Below are 19,855 nucleotides of genomic sequence, written 5' to 3' on the forward strand. Positions count from 1 at the left end.
CGCCTCACGCTCTGCTCGTCTGCCGGTCCGCAGACCTCGCTTGGTGACGGAGGTCATCAAAGGGGGGCCTGAAAGCCGCCCAGGGCCCGGGGCTGCGGGGGGCAGAGGAGGGGCGCTCACGCCGCAGTCGTTCTGCAGGACTGCTGAGCCCCGAGAGCTCCCGCGCCGGGCGCCCAGAGCGGAAGGCACACGGCGCCCCGCAGACCCCGCCACGGGCCCACGGGCCTCCCGCGCCCGCCGCACGCCCACCCGATGTGTGGGGCCTGACTCTCCTTCAACTCGACCTCTCTGCTCCCTGCTCCGAGGGACGCTGGGCTGCCATCATGCCCGACTCTAGTTTTTTTGGAAAAACGGTCCTGGAAGGAGCACCACACGCTGGGCCCGGTGCTGGATGCTAACAGCTCTGAGACAGGAATGGGGCTGGGCGGGCCTTGGGCAGAACATTAAAAAGTCCGGAGGGGAAATGCAAGTAACGAAGAAGGACGGCTGCCGCCAAACCACCTGTGTCCCAGCAGTCCCTCTCCAAACAACCCTAACACGAAGGGGAAAACAAAAGTACACGAAGACCACGGCCACACAGCTCGGAACGTGAGAAGGCCCACCCTCAAAAGAACAGTCCGCGGAGCCGACACACACACGGTCCCCTCGCTCCCGCCACCGCCCGGGGAGCCGGCCACTCCGTGACGGGGAAGCGCACCGGGACCCTGCGCCCGAGGGCCAGCACCGCGCGGGATCGTCGGTGCGGAGGAACGGGCGGGCAGAATCCGACGCCGCACGGCAGTCCGCACCCGTCCACCTCCTGCTTTGCTCCGACAAGCAGCACGCCGCCGCAAGGCATGAGTTCAGGGTGGCGGCCCTGGTGACCCGGGGGGCCTGCTGGGTGGCCTTGGGCAGCCCCGTCACTGCGCAGGGCCTCCCGGCCCAGTAATGAAGTAGGTCCCGCAGGGATGGCCTGGGCGACGGCTCTAAGTGTGCGGTCATCGATGCAGCGAGCCCAGGACGGTGCCCTTCTCCCGGGAACCAAGCCCTCTCCGGCCCCGGCAGCGCACAAGGGCCCCTCACACGGCCGCGCACGAGTCAGAAGAGAAACCTCGTAAGGTCAGAATGCGGTACTCCTTCACGATTCTTCAGTTTGTAAGCAGGGATTTTTCCAAACTATAGCACAGAATTGGGAATACAAAGGAAACAACAGCTCACAGAAGATGTCATAAGGATCTCCTAACTGAACGCCATCAATTAAAAAAAACTCCCGGTGACATTTCTACGGGTAAAATAAAACTAACGTGGGACACACCAGAGCCCGGAAGAGGGAGAAGCGCGCCTCCAGCCCGAGCTGTGTCAGAGCGCCGAGGACCGCGCCCACCGTGAGCCAGTCTGTCGCGTGCCGCGGCCGCCCTGGGGAGCCCGGGCACCGCCCACAGACCTACCCCTCTACGGCCTCCCCGCCGCAGTACTCCGAGCAGGGCGGGGTCTCCAGCGCTGTCCGCCATCCGTGGGGGCACGGGTCCCAGGCCAGGGTCCCGCCCTGGAGGAGCTGCCCCACCTCGCCAACGGCCCATGGGACGCACAGTACTGGATGGGCCGCATGCAAGCACGTGCGTGCGAACAGGCTTAGGAAACTGGGACTAAACTGGCAGTAACTTGGCCTGGAAGTGGCCTCGGGACTTTCACGATCACCTTGGATTCAACACAAACACGTCGGGACACCGGAGAGCAAAGAGGACAATCACTGGCGCATGTCACCTGACACCTACTCTGTGACTCCGACCCTAACAGGGGCTCTAACAGGGCAAGACGTAAGAAGGCGAGGAGAGCTCCCGTCTGTGGAAGGAGGAAGTTCTTCGAACGTAAGTGGCAGAGCCTTCCGTGAGCCCAGGCTGCCCTGCAAAGCTCTACTGCTCACGGGGATTCCTGACCCAGACCCGGGAAACGGGGTCCGTGTGCGGCTGCAGGGCTGGCTGTCCCTCCGGGGTGAGGACCGGTGGGCGTGTGCATGCTTCAGGGACCCAGGAGCAAAGTCACCCAAAGGGGCCGTGGGTCAAACATCGTGCTTCTGCAGTACAGGCACATACCAAGCACGAGGACCGTAGTCACTGGCTTCCCAGTTTCATTACACACCCCTGCCCGCACACACGCGCACACGCTGGTCTTTCCTGAGTTCCTAATTAGGCCAGCTGAGCAAGATTCTTGCAAGCTGAACACTCAAATGTCAATACTGGAGAGTGTATTAATTGCTCCTGGCTCTCCAATTAATTCTCCACGTCACTTAACAGCTTGGAGCTCTGGCCCGTGTCGAACAGGCTCACACGGAAATACGAAAATATCTACTAGCGAACGTAGTGCACGTGTAAACACACAGACAGACGCAGGGCCTGCCTCCAGTCGGCATGTCAAGGACCCGTTAGTAATCAACGTTTGGAACACACCGAGGCAGGAGTGATGTGCCATCTCTCAGCCGGCTGGCGGGCGTAGGCCCTCGAGCATCTTCCCGGAAGATACCCCACAAAGGTCATCAAGACTTAGAAACACTCACAAGCATGATGCAGAAACGCCTCGTCTAAGAATGCGTGACAAGGAAACAGTCCAAAATGTAATCAAGAACTTATTTCCAGACACCACACGTATTACCAGTAACAGTGAAAACGTAAACACCACACAGATGTTCACCAACAGAAACCCGCCAAGCTACGCTCTCTCCTCTCACTGGAATGAGAGCCCTAGACGGTCTGAATGTCTCCATGCCCCCCCCAAAATCCATACGTTGAGTCCTGACCCCCAGAGATGATGGTGTTGGGGCTGGGGCCTGGGGGAGGTGCTTAGGAAGGAGCCCCCGCAAGTGGGGTCATGCTCTGTACAGGCCCCACAGAGCCCCCGTGCTCCTCCACCACGTGAGGACCCGGCGAGGAGAGAGGACGTGGGCTCCCAAGCAGGGGAACATCCCGTGCCCAAGCACGGCCACGCTGGCGCACTGCCCCACGTCCAGCCTCCAGAACTCTGAGACCACTTCCTGCCGCTGGAAGCGACCACTCTGCTGTTGTGTCACTGCCGCCCACGCAGACGAAGACATGAACTCTCCTTTCTTTCTGAAGAGCTTTACTGAGCATCAACTCAAACGCCACACAACGCAGCCACACAAAATGGCTTATGGTGTGTTCGCTAAACTGCGCAACCACTACCACTCCTAATTTTAGGACGTTTTCCACCATGTGCCCATTAAAAGTCAATCCCCATGACCCCACCGAGTCCCCAAGACACAAGCAACCACTAATCTACATTCTGTGTGTAGAGGTTTGCCTGTTCCGGACGTCTGGTATCCGTGGATCCCACACCGCGTGGACGCTGTGTGGCACAGCTCATGTCACGTGTGGTCCCCGGGTCCCCCCGTGAAACGGTGTGTCAGCACCTCACACTCTCTGCTCTAGCTCTGTGACATCACACCGCCGGAGTGCATCCCCCTCACTACCGTGGGCGTCCGCTCGCTAACGTCTGGGCGGGCTTTCGTGTCCGTGGGCTGTGCGAACGGTGCTCCCGTGGACGCTCACACAATAACTCTGTGTCTAACTCTCCCGTGAAATGCCACACTGTCCACCGGGGGCGGGGACTACGCCAGTCCCACGCTGCCCTCAACAACGCACAGACGTCCACTTCCTCCGCACCCTTGTTGACATTTCTATTGTCCTTGCTGATTCCGGCCACCACGGAGGGTATGAAATGGCCTGTCACACTGGGGTTGGGTTTCCGTTCCCTAAAGATCAACGACATCACGCCTCTCTTCACGTGCTTGCTGGCCATTTCTACACCTTCTCTGGAGAAGCGTCTGTGCAGACACTCGGCTCCTGTTTTCGTCAGCTCGTCCTCTCCCTGAGCTGGAAGGCTCCTCGCGGCCCCGCGGACGGCAGGCTCTTCTTCCCATATGGTCCGACCTGCAGTTTGTCCACTTTGCTGGTATTTCTGAAGAACCAGCTTTGGTTTTGTTGGTTTCCCCTATTGCTTTTCTACTCTCTATCTCACTTATTTCTGTTCTAGTCCCGATTTCCTTCCTTCTGTTTGTTTTGGCTTCGGGGCGGTCTTTTTGTAGTTTCTAAACCTAAAGAGTCAAGTTAACGATTTGAGATCATCTTTCTAAGACAGTCACCAACGACGGCGGGTTCTCCTCGAGCACAGACACGGCCGCACCCCACAAGTTTGGGTGTGCCGCGCCTTCATTTTCAATCATCTCAAAGTTACGTCTAATTCTCCTTACGATTTCTTCTCTGACGCATCGCCTGTCTCCACACATTTGTCAATTCCTTCACATTTCCTGCTGTTACTGATACTGAACTCGGTGTCCTCGAGGTCAGAGAGCACTCTCTGCATGACCCCGTCCTTTCAAATGTGCTGAGGCTCCCCTTGAGGCCCGGCAACGTAGTCTATCCCGGACACGATTCCCTACGTACTTGGGAAGGGCATGCGTCCTGCTGCTCCTGGGTGCCGGGCTCCACACATGGATGAGGTCTAGCTACTAGTCAGTCTCCTAGTCTGCTTTCTAGCTGCTCACTGACCTTCTGACCAGTTTCCCACCCATCACTGGAAGTCATGTGTCATTATTTATCAAAAAGACATTTCATGGGGCGCCTGGGTGGCTCAGTCGGTTAAGCATCTGCCTTTGGCTCGGGTCATGATCCCAGGGTCCTGGGATGGAGCCCCGCATTGGGCTCCCTGCTCAGCGGGGAGCATGCTTCTCCCTCTGCCTCTGCTGCCGCTCTGCCTGCTTGTGTGCTCACTTCCTCTCTCCCTCTGACAAATAAATAAATTTTTTTAAAAATCTTAAAAAAAAGACATTTCAAAAAAAGTTTCATGACTTTGGAAGATGCTTATATACCAAACAAAAAGCAACATTAAAATGTGCATAACAGGGGCACCTGGGTGGCTCAGTGGGTTAAGCCGCTGCCTTCGGCTCAGGTCATGATCCCAGGTCCTGGGTTCGAGCCCCACATCGGGCTCTCTGCTCAGCAGGGAGCCTGCTTCCTCCTCTCTCTCTGCCTGCCTCTCTGCCTACTTGTGATTTCTCTCTGTCAAATAAATAAATAAAATCTTTTAAAAAAAAAATGTGCATAACATAATTGCCACCATGTTAAAAAAAAAAAAAAAAGGACACTGACACAAAGGCCAGAAGGAAATTAACAAAAACAAGCCAGTGACAGCTTCTGAGACGCGGACTCACACTGTCACTGAGTTTTCTAGATTTAACAATTAGTCCGTTACTTGCATTATCAACGTGTTTTTAAATGGAAAACAGGACTCCATGTGAGTCACCAGCTCTGCAAGGACGTGGCACCTTACTGTCCCTGCGGGGGCTGCAAAGCCAGCAAGCCCTCCCGTCTCAGGCTCTAACACCCCAGTCCCCAGGGCCCTCTGCCCTCTGTGTTCCCACGTGGAACCAGAACGTCCACACGAACACCCTGTTTACAGACGCTCTGGGCGAACAACGCAGGACCACAAGGCACCTGCGCCGTGACGAGCACGACGGAAGCCACGCAGGAGAGGCTCCGAGCCGCAGCTCCGGTTCGTGTGGCCCGTGGAGAAAACGAAACGCAACGAGACAAGACTTCAACGCAAACAGGGAAGTGAAGGCCCCAAATTCTGAAATGAACTCACCAGCGGCAGCAGCCCCTCCCTCCCCCGCTGTCACCAGAGCCCAATTTATACTCCCAGAGTGGAAACGGGGAAGAATGACCACACGGCTCCCCTTTGGTGGCTCACAAATCCCCCACGTGCCTTCCCCCACGCGGCCCGCCTGGCGGTGGGAACGGACTCCCTGGGCTCCTGCGCTAACCTCAGCGCCGCAAGCCCAGGCTGCACGGAGCGAATGCCGTCTTCTCGGAGCAAAGCTGACGTACTGAAAGACAACCCGTACCTGTGAGATTCTGACTCACATACAGGAAAAAAAATTGCACATTCTTAATTTTCTTAAGTAAATACATTGTTTATTCCAGTTCCTTTCCGTATTTGCTGTCGACAGTAATTTATCTTGAGAGAAAATAACACCCAAAGCAAGCAGATCGGAGCCTACACATGCTGATAAACAGAACCAATGGACAAAAAACCCCTCGCCGTCCCGGCCATTTCTCCCACAGGCCCAGCCCACACGCGGTCAGCCTGAGGCCACACACCGTGAGCCTGAGGCGTCCCTCCCAAGTGCTCCACCAGAACCGTTTCTAAATTTAATAGCACAGAAGATGGGGGCTGGGGGACGCTGCTTTGGTTTTCACTCTGCTGAAAATATTTAAAACTAAAACGTAATTCTCTGCTTAAATTGTGCAACGCAACATAAGGAAATGGTTCTTAATTCTAAATCAAATTTAACACTGATAAAAGGAATATGACAGTTGCCACTTGGAAAATACAGTCTTTACTTTAAAATTACACCATGCCTGGAGGGAAAAAGCCTTAAAAAAAAAATCCAACAACAGTAGAAGGGTTTCATGAATTATGCTATATTATCTCAATGGAATATTATGTGCAGGAGGTAGAAACGATCTTTACAAAGAGTTCCTAATGATATAGGGGAAAGCTTGTTATAAGGTTAAGCGGGAAGAAAGCACAACACAGAATTTTATACATAATGTGCCCTCAAGTAAGTAATTACAACGCACAAAGAAAAGAGAAAAGAGGAACTATACCCAGTAGCAGGTACCCGGGAGGGCCGACGCGGGCCTGGCCCCATCCTGCGCCTGCCTGCCAGGACACGTACAGGACAGGAACGAGCCACCGACAGGGCCTGACACAGAGGACAGGTGGGAAAACTCAGCTCAGGCTCAAGGCCAGACGGGCCACTGGGACCCACATGCCAACCAGAGCCTGGGAAGGAAGAGACCAGAGCCAAGTCTGCTTCCAGCCAGCAGCCCGGAGAAGAGGTCCGGCTTGCTCCAGGCCTGGCACAAGCAGCAGGAGGCACGGAGGAGGGCCCACCACGGGAAGGCACCGGAACAGGCAACACCAACACCATGACTCCACCTGGGCAATGGGCCCAGGCAGATGCAAGACACGCCCCCCCCCCCCAAGCTAAGCAGCTCCCCTCAGATGGGAAGAGTGAGTGCAGGGATGGAGAGAGGGGGAGCTCCTTCCCCAGCTCTCCCTGCGTGGCTGCCAAGAGACATAAACCCAGGCTCCCCTTGTCAACAGCGTAGCTGTCAAGGTCAAGGCTCTGGCTCTCCGCCACGCTGCCTCCACTTCCCAGCTCCACTACACTGAGCACTCACACGCTGAAAAGCGTGCGTTCTAACCACACAACACACACCGAAACCCTGCGGGGACCTGGCTCAACATGGGGTCTGCCGAGCTTCCAGTCTGAGCTGAGCATACGCACACGGGAGACACGGCTGCTGCTTCGAGGAGCAGAAACTGACGGGGCTACCAGGAGAGGAGGAGGGAGACAACACGGTGGCACGGTGGCGAGGCGGAAGTGAGTCACAGGACTCACAGGTCAGGAGGGACGCCTGTAACTCCCACCACCTTTGAGAAATACGAAGCCGTAGTACATGCTGTGGGCAAGGCTGTGGACCCATGGGGACCCTCCCGGGCCGCTGGCGGGAACATCAGTAGAGCCGTGGCTGACATCTGACTGCTGGGTACACAGATGCCCAGAGGGACGAAAACACGGGCGTCTACACCAGCACGCAGGGGCTCACAGCAGCAGCGCGCGTGATAACCAGAGCAGAGAGAACCAAACGTCCACTTAGGGCTCTGAGGAGGGGCACAGTGTGCCGTAGCCATGCAGCGAGAGGCCGCCCGGCCACAGGGACTGCGGTGCCGGCACCTGCTGCCCGTACAGACCTTGAACGTGCCAACGAGAGCAGCCGGTCTCCAAAGACCCCCCACCATTTGATGCCATTTCCAAGAGATGGCCAAGAGGCAGCCCAGGAGACGGAGCCGAGGTGTGGTTGTGCAGGGCGGGCGGACGGGGAAGGGCCGCGGGCCACTGTGGGGCAGGAGTGCTTTTCAGGACGGTGAGAAGCTCCTGAAATTTGGGCAACGGCCACCGTGAGAACACCCCGACTGCCCCTGAACGTCTCCCTCGCGGCGGGTGACTTTTACGTGGGTCAGCTCTATCTCGGGGGAACGATTTGTCAGGCAGTAACAGTAACTACAGGGTGGGGGACGAAGAAACTGCATCCTCCAGACCTTCGGGAGGCCAAGCATCTGGCGTTTACCCGCTTACAAACCCAGCAAACCAGAACACCCTCGGCCCGCGGCTGCCGACACGTGTGCCCGCGCCTCTGAGCCTCCACGCAGTGCCTCCCGTCTCCACAGCCGCGGCCCACACGGCTGGACACACGCCCAGCAGACGCGGCCGAGTGCCCGCGGGGTCTCACCCCATGGGGACCGTCCTCCCTCGTCACTGCGCCCGGCGTCACAGCACTTCCTGCAGCCCCGCAGCCGCACTCCCGCCGCTCCCTGCAGCGACGCGCCCATCCTAACCACAGCGGGCAGCCGGCCCCAGAAAGGCTCCTCCAAACCCTCGCCCGGGCTCACTGTCACGCTCCCCACACACCTCCAGGTAACACGAATGTCTGTTTCCGTTCACGTTCTTCATGACCGGTTTCAAGTCTGTCTTCCTGCTGTAAGCACGAGCTCGAGGGGGCAGGACCCAGACTTGCTCGCTCGCCTCCGGGGGGCCAGGAGGTGCCCGCTCCACACGGGGTGACCTGAACCGACGTGTTCTCCACGCCCCGGCACTCTGCCCAAGACCGGCATCCCAGCGCACGCCCCCAAAGATCAGCGTGGATGACCACACTTCTGCCCGGGGGCAGGCGGGTGGGGCTCCAGACCACTTCCACAGACCTGAGGCTTCCCAAGGTGAAGGAGGGGTGGACTGGCACCAACACGTGTACACGCCCGAGCCTGGACGGCAAGAGCTGGAAAAGCGCACGCCACCAGCGGTCTCTGAAGGACGAAAAGCAAGTATGTCCACTTCATGACACCGCCAATTGCCTGAAATAAACAGTGTGTTTCGTACAAATGTCCCCAAACCCCCGGCACACCCACTCAATGCACACGTGTGTCCTGGTGCATGCGTGAATGTGAGCAGACATGTCCCAGTACATGTGCGTGTGCACACGTGTGTGGGGGGCCACAGGGAGGCAGGGAGAGAGAACAGATCCCACCCCCTCCGGTCCTCCTCTCTTCTGGACAATGACCCCACGGCCCAGCCCCTTCACCCCGCCTCGCCGACAACTCAGGCCAATGCAGTAAGGATGGCTCAGGTCTTCCGACACGAGCTGGTGGTAAAGTACTTAAGACAAACTTACTTACCACATTAATTAAAGGGTCTATTTAACATGGAATATCAATTCTCTAATCACATCTCAGCTGAACTTCTTCTTTCAATTAACAACCCTGAAGTCTACTGACAGGTCCTACTGTTCTAGGATCATTAAGAACATTTTCATTATCTGTCAAGCGTGGGAGGAAGCAGCAGAAAGGCGAGAGCGCCCGCCCCTCCCCCTGCCCCGCACATAAGAGCTGATTGGGGGGGACACGGTGGTCCTCGTCAGTTGATTAGCATTGGAAGACCTCCTCTGAAATCAGCAGCGCAAACAGCGTGAAGGGCTGTGACAAAACGCACTGAATGGGCATGTTCTCGTCCTCGGAGGGTCATCGGTCCCGGCCAAACCTCCTCCCCCGGACGGCACCCAGGATGGGAAACGGAAGCGGCTGGAGACACAATCTCATAAAAACAAACAAATATCAAGTCGGGAAGGTTCACGGAAGACAAATTAAAATCGGGTTTTAATAAAAATGCTACACGCAAACAGCAAATCCCTCCTTTGGTTATTTACTTTTTATCCACAAATAAATTAAAAAGTAGATCCCACCCTTATATTTTCAGAATTTTTCTAAAACTTAACATGTGTTCATAACAGGTACGGTGCTATTACGGTTGACTGCTGTAACTAAATGGGAAGAAATACACAGCCCTCAGAGAGAGACCGCGAGGCCCAACCGAAGTCTCCGTTAAACCAATTATGTTGCTGGCAATTAACATTCCCATAGGATGAGCTGCTGCTCATATATCCGAGGTGGGAAGGAGACAGCGAGCTGCAGAAGGCAGTCAGAGAGGGCTCGGGTTTTAGCTTGTCAGCAGAACTTTCAACTAACGCTCCATCACCTTGACCCGATCCACCCAAACCCACCCCCAGGGCTCCAGTGATCTGCTGGTCGTCACAGCAAAACCACACCGCTCGTGTGTTATCACAAAGAAGACAGAAGAGAAACCACGTCTTCATGTCCTCTTTGGCAGTTCAACACGTGAATTTACAGACATTTTTTAAAGCTGGCATCAATGAGAAAACTATTTTTCTCTATTTTTAGTTGTCATTACAACATTTAACTCAATGGCACCTTTCAACATTGGTGCATAGTAACGCAGCAAGGCCACCAAAGTTCACATTCAAAGTCTGCGAGAAAAAAAACATCATGATATGGTCTTACCTATGTGTTCGCACATGAAGACTACAAAGAAAGGAGTGACAAGGTCATTAATCCCCTGAACATATCCACTGGCAGGGTGACGTATCGCCCATATAAACAATATCCTTTCAAAAATCTGCAAGAAAATTGAACAGGTGTTAAAGCGAGAGTAAACACGTCAGAAACTTTAACACGTATGCATTCTTTCCCTCAAAATACATTCACACAACCAACATTTTTCACTGTCTCCACTATTCAAAGTAAAACTGTAAACAAGTATTAATAGCTACTTAATTTTTTCATAAAATTCCCATTATCTGAACTTCTTACTGACTTAGAAGCAGCTGCAGTGTCTCCCTGAGCCCCGGGCTCAGCCCTGCCACACGAGCTGGCCCCCAGAGAAGCCACACTGGGCTCCCCTGGGCCCTGCGGGCAGAGACTGCACACGGCTGCCCGGGACTTGGTCAGGCGGTCAAGCAGCACTGGCCTCGGCACTGATCTCTGGGTGCGTACTCCCTCCACGTGGAGGGACGGGAGAGCAGAGGGCCCGGCAGGCGCGTGGGCAGGTGCACGGGCAGGCGCACGCACGGACAGATGGGTGAATGGAGAGAAGGCAGGCAGCATGGTGGGGGGAGGGGGCTGGGGTCAGGGAACGGTGTAGGGCGGGGGGGTGATACAGGAAAAGATGCTCTGAATATCCCTTGTACGGGAAACAGATTGTTTTCAATGAGGCAGAACCGACATTAACATTCCATTAGTTGCAGGTGTATAATATTTGAATAGTAACTCGATCTGGAATATACTACAAAAATGATCTTCTGTAATATATGTAAGTCTAATTAACACCTGTCACCATACAGCTATAAATTTCTTTTCTCACGATGAGGACTTTGAAGATCTCTTAGCAACTTTGAGACACGCTGGCACACCACACACTACATCCTCTGACTTCCTTTCTGTTGACCCCCCCACCACTTCACCCACAGCCACCCCCACCTCTATCAGCCACCAGTCTGCTCTCTGTACCCATGCGCTTGGTTGGTTTGGTGTTTTAGTAGATGTTTTAGTCACTGCACAGTCATCGCCAGCCAGGTGACCTACTGCAGCGCCATTCCCACCAGCCGCTCCATCACCCAGGCCACGGACACAGCAATGCCTCAGGCTGCTCTCTCCTTACGAGACCCTCACTGCTGACCTGGGCCTCAGGCTAAGAAGGCTCAAGGAGCAGATGCCCAAACAGAGCGTGAATTGCCTCATTTCCAAACAAGTCCAGCCTGCAGGGCTGACTGTGCGACAGTGTCTCCGAGCAGGTCAGCCCCTCCCTGCACTGCCCTCCCTCCCAAATCTCGCCGAGCTTGTGGCGTGCAGCCCCAAATCCGCACCCACCCAGCTCTGCAGCGGGGGCCCCAGGGTCTAGATGGGGAAGTCTCTTAACGCAGGGTCCACGGTCAATGGGGGACAGCACCAGCCCTAGAATCCAGGCCCCCAGCCTGTGCCCGCCAGAGTACCCCACCCGCTGCTGCTCCCAACAAGTACCAGTAACCACCACGTAGGCCGGGGCACCTTGGCACAGAGCCTGTCCCAGCGGGGCAGCTGCTACACCCCTGCTGAATGAGTCAGGCGTTCACGCATACGTCCATACACGTGTCTCCTTTTACAACCGCGTTCTAGCGACAACTAGCAAGAACATTCAAACGAGCAAAAAACCAAAACCACTCAACATGTGGCCCATCTGCCATTTCTCTTGTGCAGACGCCACAGGGCTGGCACGGCGCCACCACGTCAAGTGCCCTCATTCTGATGACCCGCCAGGGCAGTGGCCCAGTGGTCAGACAGGGATGCAGGGTCCATGGGGGAGAGGACCCCTCTCAGAGACCCCAGTCACCCCCACCCCAGCCCCTGGGCAGTCACGCAGCAGTCATGGCCTTGCCCGGGCACCTGGACACGAGCAAGGCCCAAAACAGTGTCCTAACTGCACGTGGCCTTTCCTCGCCGTGCGCAGGGTGGAGGCCGGCCAGGGAAGCAAGGGCACGGTCAGCGCTGAGACCGCACCGGCGGCAGAGAGCAGGCAGGACAAGGCTGCCGGAGGCCGAGCAGGAGCAGCGCCAGGCAGGACAGACTCGTGACAGCTCAGCACACAGAGCAGTGCAGAGCCACGGAAGTCAGCGGAGCATCTCACCAAGGACAGCCTGAAGCATGTGTACAGCTCCTGGCAGACTTCTATCCCACACTAGAAAGTTCTAGCAAAGACAGCCAGCAAGGTGGGGGACTCACTCGCAGGCATGCTCAGTCACCACGTGGCCAAGAGCAGGCAAGCCTGATAGTGGAGAAGCATTCCCACCGTCCGCTCCCGGGGCAGGCCCCCCACCTGAGACCCGCAGGGACACAATCGGCCAAGAGACGGGGATCCACCTGTGTGGCCCGAGCCTCTCTTGTAGAGTCTGGCTCCTTCTGGTCCCAGCACAGCCTGCTTCCCTGGCACAGGGCGATGCTCAGATGGCCCCGGGAGCACCCAGGGATGGGATCGGGCCACGCTTTGGGCCACTGCTCACATGGCCCATGTCCCCTACACAGGGCTCCCCTCAAGACAGGGCAGCAGGGCATCCAGAGACGGGGTCAGTCTGCTCTGAAAGCAGCTCCCAGGCTGGAAGGGGAGCAGGGCACCACAACAGACACCCTCATGCTGCAAGGGGGCACCATCGGCAGCGCCCTGCAGGTCGGGGACCCGACGCGGGCAGCAAGGACGTCTGCGGTCGCCACATGACAACCAGGCCTGAGGAGGGCTGGGAACAAAGCAGAAGCGTCAGCCCCGCAAACACGTGGATGGAAGGGCTCCACAGTGGTACACACTGCATTCTGGAAGCCCCTGAGGACAAAGGAGAGATGGAGGGGTGGCTTGACGGCAGGAGGGAGTCACTGGGGACAGCCCTGGATTCCATGGTGCAAACGTGGGCTTCAGTAAGCAACCTAACCCCAGTAACGACAGCGCTCGTGTGATCACACAACAGCTGCTAACATTGATAAGATGCTGTTGGCCTCACCACCTCCTCTAGATGTGTTGGCTCCTTGGCTCGTCCTCCTCTAGATGTTGAGGCCAGTACGATTACTACCCCATCGTCAGATGATGCGGCAGACAAGCCCCGAGATGGCTCTGTGCCCCACCTCCCACCTTCTGGTGTACACACTCCTGTGGTCCCTTCCCAGAGTGTGACACGCCCTACAACCTGCTTCGCACAGGGGACAGGATGTGCACGACTCTGTCACATAAGACGACACCCGTCCTGCCAGGAGACGCTCTCCCTGCTGGCTTCCAGGACACAGGCTACCACCCCGTGAGCTGCACACGGAAAGGGCCATGTGCCGAGGACCTAAGGGCCGCCGAGAGGCAGCGGGGAACCCAGGCCCCACCTCCACAGCCTACCGGCCACCAAGTCCTGCCAGCAACCACGTGGGTCTGCACGTGGATCCTTCCCCAGTCAAGTCTCGGGTGAGTCTGCAGCCCAGACCACGCCCGACTGCCACTTGGGGAGATCATGAGCTGAGACACGCCCAGACGCCTGACCCGCAGAAACTGCAAGACAACGAACACGGTAAGTGTGTGTTGTTTGTTAGGTTTGCAGCGATGTCATTACACAGAAACAGTGATTCACACAGATGAAGAAACTCCAGCACGGTGGGGTAAGCAATTTACTGGGAGCAGCGGAGCTGGGAGTCTGTGCTGGTGTCCGACTAAACGGGGGTCTCGTAAGGACTACAGAATGCCACCACTGGTCTGCTATAGTCCACAAGAGTGTTTTCATGTGTAAATCAAAAAGGACGGAATGCCAAAAAGTGACAGATATGCAGTAAGAAGGAAACAGTAACGGGGATGAGCTCTGGGGAGCTAGCTGCGTCTAACCGGTTCGCCTGCGCGAGACCCAGCAGGGCCCGGTGTGCACACGTGCATGTACACAGATGCATGGGAGGTGTGCGGGCAGGTGTGTGGTGTGTGCGTATCTGTGTGTGCGCAGGCATGAGGTGTGTGTACACACAGATATGTGGTACGTGTGTGGGGGGGCTGGTGTGTGGTCCGTGTGTGTGCGCGTGTGTGTGTATACGTGCGCTGGAGGAAAAGTTGGAGCTCAGGGCCCAGAAGTTTCCTTTCCTGCTTTGCAAACTCACGGCATATCAGCCGTGGAGCCCTCCCACCCTTTAACTACGCCCCAGACTTTCAGAGCACTTGGCTATCGCGTTCTCTCCCTCTATCACACACACACACACACACACACACACACACACACACACCACCACCCCCCAACCCCACTACAAGCAGGAACGCAGGCTTTCCCTTGGTGCTCCCAGCACAGAAAGCTGGCGAGCTGACCAAGCCGGCCCCATGCGGCAGGAATGCGGAGGGGACGTGGGTCTTCTCAGTGCGGCCAGTGCCCATGCAGACAAGTGGAGCGACTGCTGGGCCCAGAGGCCACAGCAGCTCTGAGACAGCAGCAGGGGAGACCTGCTGGCCGGGGCTCCTGACACAGTCCCAAAGCTTTCTTGACAGAGCGCTCTCGTCCTGAGATGGACCAGGCTCCGTGGGACACTACCTGGGGAAACTGACGGAAGCACTGGGGGCAAACGCATCTGGCAAACAGGACTGAGCAAGGCGGCAGGAGGGGCAGCTGAGCCTTTTCGGTCCCAAAGAGACCGCGCATGTGCTTGCAAAGCCGTGTGTAAAGGGGCCAGCGACCCAGTGATGACCTACTGGGCCTGCATCAGGGCCCCGCGCAGGGCTTCCAGAAGCACAGGCCGGCCCGCACGCTCACAGCCGCAGAGTGCCTTGCGTCTACGGGACCTTGGGAGAACGTTCAGAGTTCAGATTTCCCTTTAATTAAGGAGCTATCCGTCAGGTAGTTCCAATTATTTAAATTTAACTCTACTTGATCGCTCTTGAAAATCTGAAAATTATACTTTTAAGGCTTTAATCCCAGTAACATGTAAATAAAGGGACAAGGGGTTCAAGCATAAACAAAAATGGCATTTTTTAAAAATTGTATTTACTTATCAGAGAGAGCGAGCGTGGTGCACAAGGGGGGGGAGCAGCAGGCAGAGCAGGCGGGAGAGGCAGAGGGAGAAGCAGGCTCCCCGCTGAGCAGGGAGCCCGATGCGGGGCTCGATCCCAGGACCCCGGGATCATGACCTGACCTGAAGGCAGATGCTTGACCGACTGACCCCCCCACCCCAGGTGCCCCAAAAATGGCTTCTAACAAGACAGGCGGGCTAAAGCATCAAAAGAGCACAGCCAGCCACGGAGGTTTGTGACGACGGAGGCAAATCAGGCTCTGCCCCTAAAGAGATGGTCGTGGTATCGAGCCCCACGTGGGGCTCCCTGCTCAGCGGGAAGCCTGCTTCTCCCTCTCCCACTCCCCCTGCTCGTGTTCCTGCTCTCGCCGTCTCTGTCAAACAAATAAATAAAATCTTTAGGAAAGAAAAAAAAGAGACAGAGAGACACATGCCTGTGGGTCGTCACCCCCAGGGGTCCAGCCTCGAGGCCGTAGAAACTGGGGCTCCCTCATGTCCTCAGCACCACAGCACCCCCCACAACAGGCACCCCCGCCCCTTCTCTCGGCTCCACCACCACCAGCTAGTGGCTATCATCTCGTGTCTGGTTCTCTGGGACAGTTTCCTGGCTGGTCTCCCTGCTCACACCCTGCACCCCACGCCCCCCAGAGCGGCAGAGGAGCTGGTAACACACAGCAGGTCACACCGCGCGACACCAGTGGCTGCCGGAGACCCGGAGGGTAAAAGCAAACTCCTGGCCATGACTCCAAGGGGCCGGACCTGCCACTCCCTTCCCCACCTCTTCACCTCCACTGGGTCCTCCTGCACCAAACCAGCCGCTTCTGTCCCCACCCCAAGGCATCTACACTGGCTCCTTCCGTCAGCAGCACCCCACTCCCACACCCCCAGCGCCCCAGATCTCCAGCATCAGGTCGTAGCTCCAACGCCGCCTCCTGAGAGCCAACCTCCTGGACCGCCCCAGCCGGGACATCAGCCCCTTCCGGGCCTGTAGCTCAGCCACTCGCCCGTGAGCCCAAGGAAGGGTCATCCTGCATCCTGTCCACCCCGTGCCCTCTGTCCTGGCACGGAGCTGGCACCAAGGAAAACCCTGGAACTCTCTGGCTGAAGCGAGGCGTGAATGATCTGGGACCTGCACCCTCCTCTCTGAGCCCCCACTCACCTCTGCTCTCCGAGGTCTGCGCCACCAGTGGGCCCCGGACCCTCCCGCTGCACAGAGATCTCAGACCACACCTGGGTGTGGACCCGAATCGCCCTTCTGTTTCTCCTTCAATGATGCTCCCGGCCCAGCTCCTCGGAGGCCAAGCCACGGGGATGTCAGGGTCCCCCTTGGGAAGAGGTGAAGCGGGCTGGGGGCCACGGAGACTCCGCTCCACTCCAGGGAGCGGAGGGGGCAGCCCGTGGGCCAGGGAGCCCCGACGAGGAGGTGACCAGCGAGCTGTGAAGGCTGGAGCTGAAGCGGGAGGGACGGAGAGCAGAGGGGGACGCGGCCAGGAGGCCAGGGGACAATGCGGGGCTCGGGAAGACTCAGTCCCGAGCGCGGGGAGCTCATGTTCGTCGTCGGAAGATGCTCCTGCCCCAAGTCCAGGTCCAGGCATGGGGAGCGGGTGCCAGGCGAGCACAAGGCAACGCGCCCACGGCCGCCCGTTGGCACCAGCCCCTCACCCGCAGGAGAAGCAGCCGCGCTTCCTCCTCGGGGACCGCGCCGCCTGCAGGCTGCCTCCGGCCCCGGCCGGACGCTTGACAGCGGCGCCCAGTGATGTCCGCCACGCTAGCTGCTCACCAGCGTCCACGACGACGGAGTCGCCTGCGCGGGCCACAGTGGGCTCACGTGCGCTGGGCCCCGACACGTGCTCCGAGTGTGCACTCGGCTCCTGCTGTCCCACGGAGCTGTGCCCACGCCACTCGTCTCCCCACGTACTATTTCCCTCTAACAATAGCCATTAATTTCAAAAACAAGAAAAAAACCAGGATTGATGTTTCTTTGGCAGGAAGGGGGAAGAGAAGGTAAGTAACCAGCCTACATGTCCTTCAGCCCCTCTTCATCCTGTCAGACTGTCCTGCCACACCGGGGACACACCAGGAAGCCATGGGTGGCCCCACCTCCGACCAGAGCACCTGCAGGCCCCAGGCCCGCACCACTGGCCCGGCGGGCGCCCCCAGTCCTATGCGCCCGGTTAGGCCTGCGGCTCGGCCAGACGCCGCCCACAGCGCGCACCGCAGCGGCGCTCTCTCCACGGGGGCGGGCGGGAGCCGCTCCTGCGCGAGGTGACAGGGCAGCCCTGCCTAGACTCCCCAGAGGAAAGAACTTCCCATTCACTGCAATAATGTCAAAAGGATTTCCATGTAGGGAAAATGCCTGGTAACCCTGGGAGCTCATAAACCCGGAACGTGGAGGGAACAAAGTCCTGAGCGGCCAGCTGAGGATGGTGTCCCGCGGAGGGCAGCCGGGCGAAGGGGCCTCGGCGGAGGGGGCCGGCAGGACGCGCAGGCAGCCAGAATCCCAGCAGCCCCTCCTGAGGGCCCCACGGGTCCCTCGGGCCCCAGCTCCGGCCGCAACCAGGCCCCCTGCCAGCTCCTGGCCCTGCTGCCTTCCAGGGGGGCTGGCTGCAGGGGCTGGAGCAGGACAGGAGCCCCGTGGCCCCAGGAGATGGGGCTGCTGCAGGACACCTGTCCCAACCCTAAATCTAGCAGCAGCCTGACTGACCCGTCCACTCGGGGCTGCTCCGGGAGCGACCACAGGCCGGGCTGCAGAGCTGATGGGCAGGACGAGGCCCACATCAGAAACGATGCGCGCTGTTGCTGGCTGAGGGCTGCTTTCTTTTTATTTTTTTCTCTTCACTGACTGCAATTATATCCTGGATCTTTTGTCTTAAATCACATCATCCGACTTTGCTTTGCCTATGTCTGAGGTCACGACAACGAACACAGGTCAGAGTCCCAGTCGCTCAGCATCGCTCAGAACTCCCTCCCCGAACCACCCAGATTGTCCCGTGGGGTCCCAGGGTGCTCACGGCCTCCCTCTGCCAGCTCCCGTCTCAGGGACCCTCAGCCCCGTCCCCAACGAGGTCTGTGAAGACCCAAGTGACAGCGCGCCCCACCTCAGATCCCGCCCCCGCCCCACGGACCAGGACAGCAAGCATGACCGTGAGCACATCAGGACGGGACCTCTGAGGGTTACCCCGAAAATATTTTTCCATTTGCCTGTCATCATAATGAGCTCCCCAGAGACGAGACATCACTGATAGCAAGTGGTAAGGCAAGGGGCTGCTGTTCCCAACCCGGGGGGATGCACGCTGGGGGGCTTCTCACCTGCGCCCGATACCCGCCGCTCCCGTTCACAGCACGCACCAAGCCCCCTCCGACCTCCTGCGCTCAGGCTGGCAAGAGAAAGCACCAGAAGGGCTTTCCTATCACCGTTTCCGAGCAGGCGTTTTCAAAGTCAACAACATGACCCTTTAAGGGGTACAAGCACCAGTTCCCTTGAGTTCACAGCCAGCGATGGGCCTGGGGGCAAACTGGGCACTGGCATTCGCTCCTGCTGGCTGCTCCATCCTCAGGGCCCTCACTCCAACATGGTCTCAACTACAAACGAAGTCAGAGGACTCTTCAGAAGGACAGTCGCCGAGTGCAACAGGTCGCTGGTGCAACCCCGAGGACGAGAAGCTCTTGCCCATGCTCCCGCGCCCTACTAAGGAAGGTGCCAGGAAAACAGGTTACTCTGGCCACAGCCAGGCCTTTCACTGACCAGGCCCAATTCCCCAGAGTGACAGAGGCCAGAGCTAGCGAGAAGTCCCGCCAAGGCAAAGCGGGAGCCAGCAGGTCACCGAAGTCAAGGGCCAAAAGCCAGAGGAGCCAAGCCAGGAGTCAGGCGGAGCGAGCCAGCAGCAACCCGAGGGGGCGTGGGGCCCTGGTCTAGCACCTGTCCAGCCCCTGCCCCGGGGTCAGCACAGGGAGGCGACAGGACAGCACTGCCACCACGTGGCCAAGGCAGCTCAGCTTAGGGCTGGAAGCCACCCTCCAGCATCTACACCGTGGCCGGCACCACAGGCACCACCAGGGCCCCCAGGCCTGTGCAGCCTGCCAGCAGGGCGCAAGGCAGGGCCATGGGGGAGGCGGGACAGGCCAGCCCGCGAGTCAGGACATTCTTCCTACAAGGCTGCTGGAGGACCAGGTCGGGAAACAGAGGCTCCCAGAACTGGGACACGGGGCAACCTCGGCACTTCAGTGTTATCCTCCAAATTCAAGTGTCCCCACAAAGCACCCTGATCGGGGATGTGTCCTCCAGCTCTGCACACAGCCTGAACAAGACTGGCACACACACACGCACGCACACACACGCACACAC

The 19,855-nt window shown here is 57.9% G+C and overlaps 1 protein-coding gene across 3 annotated transcripts in view; it reads right to left on the reverse strand.

Annotated features, from left to right (window-relative positions):
- LOC111157619 (TBC1 domain family member 22A) overlaps positions 1 to 19,855 on the reverse strand; it is a 299,219-nt gene that overhangs the window by 170,081 nt on the left and 109,283 nt on the right. For all 3 annotated transcript variants that reach the window (XM_022519197.1, XM_022519195.1, XM_022519194.1), the window contains one exon: positions 10,474 to 10,588. In XM_022519197.1, coding sequence (XP_022374905.1) covers positions 10,474 to 10,588 — 115 coding nt within the window. The remainder of the gene's footprint in view (positions 1 to 10,473; positions 10,589 to 19,855) is intronic.

The sequence above is a fragment of the Enhydra lutris genome, unplaced genomic scaffold, assembly GCF_002288905.1.
Source record: "Enhydra lutris kenyoni isolate GAN:26980312 unplaced genomic scaffold, ASM228890v2 scaffoldscaffold55, whole genome shotgun sequence".
In the NCBI taxonomy this organism is placed as follows: domain Eukaryota; kingdom Metazoa; phylum Chordata; class Mammalia; order Carnivora; family Mustelidae; genus Enhydra; species Enhydra lutris.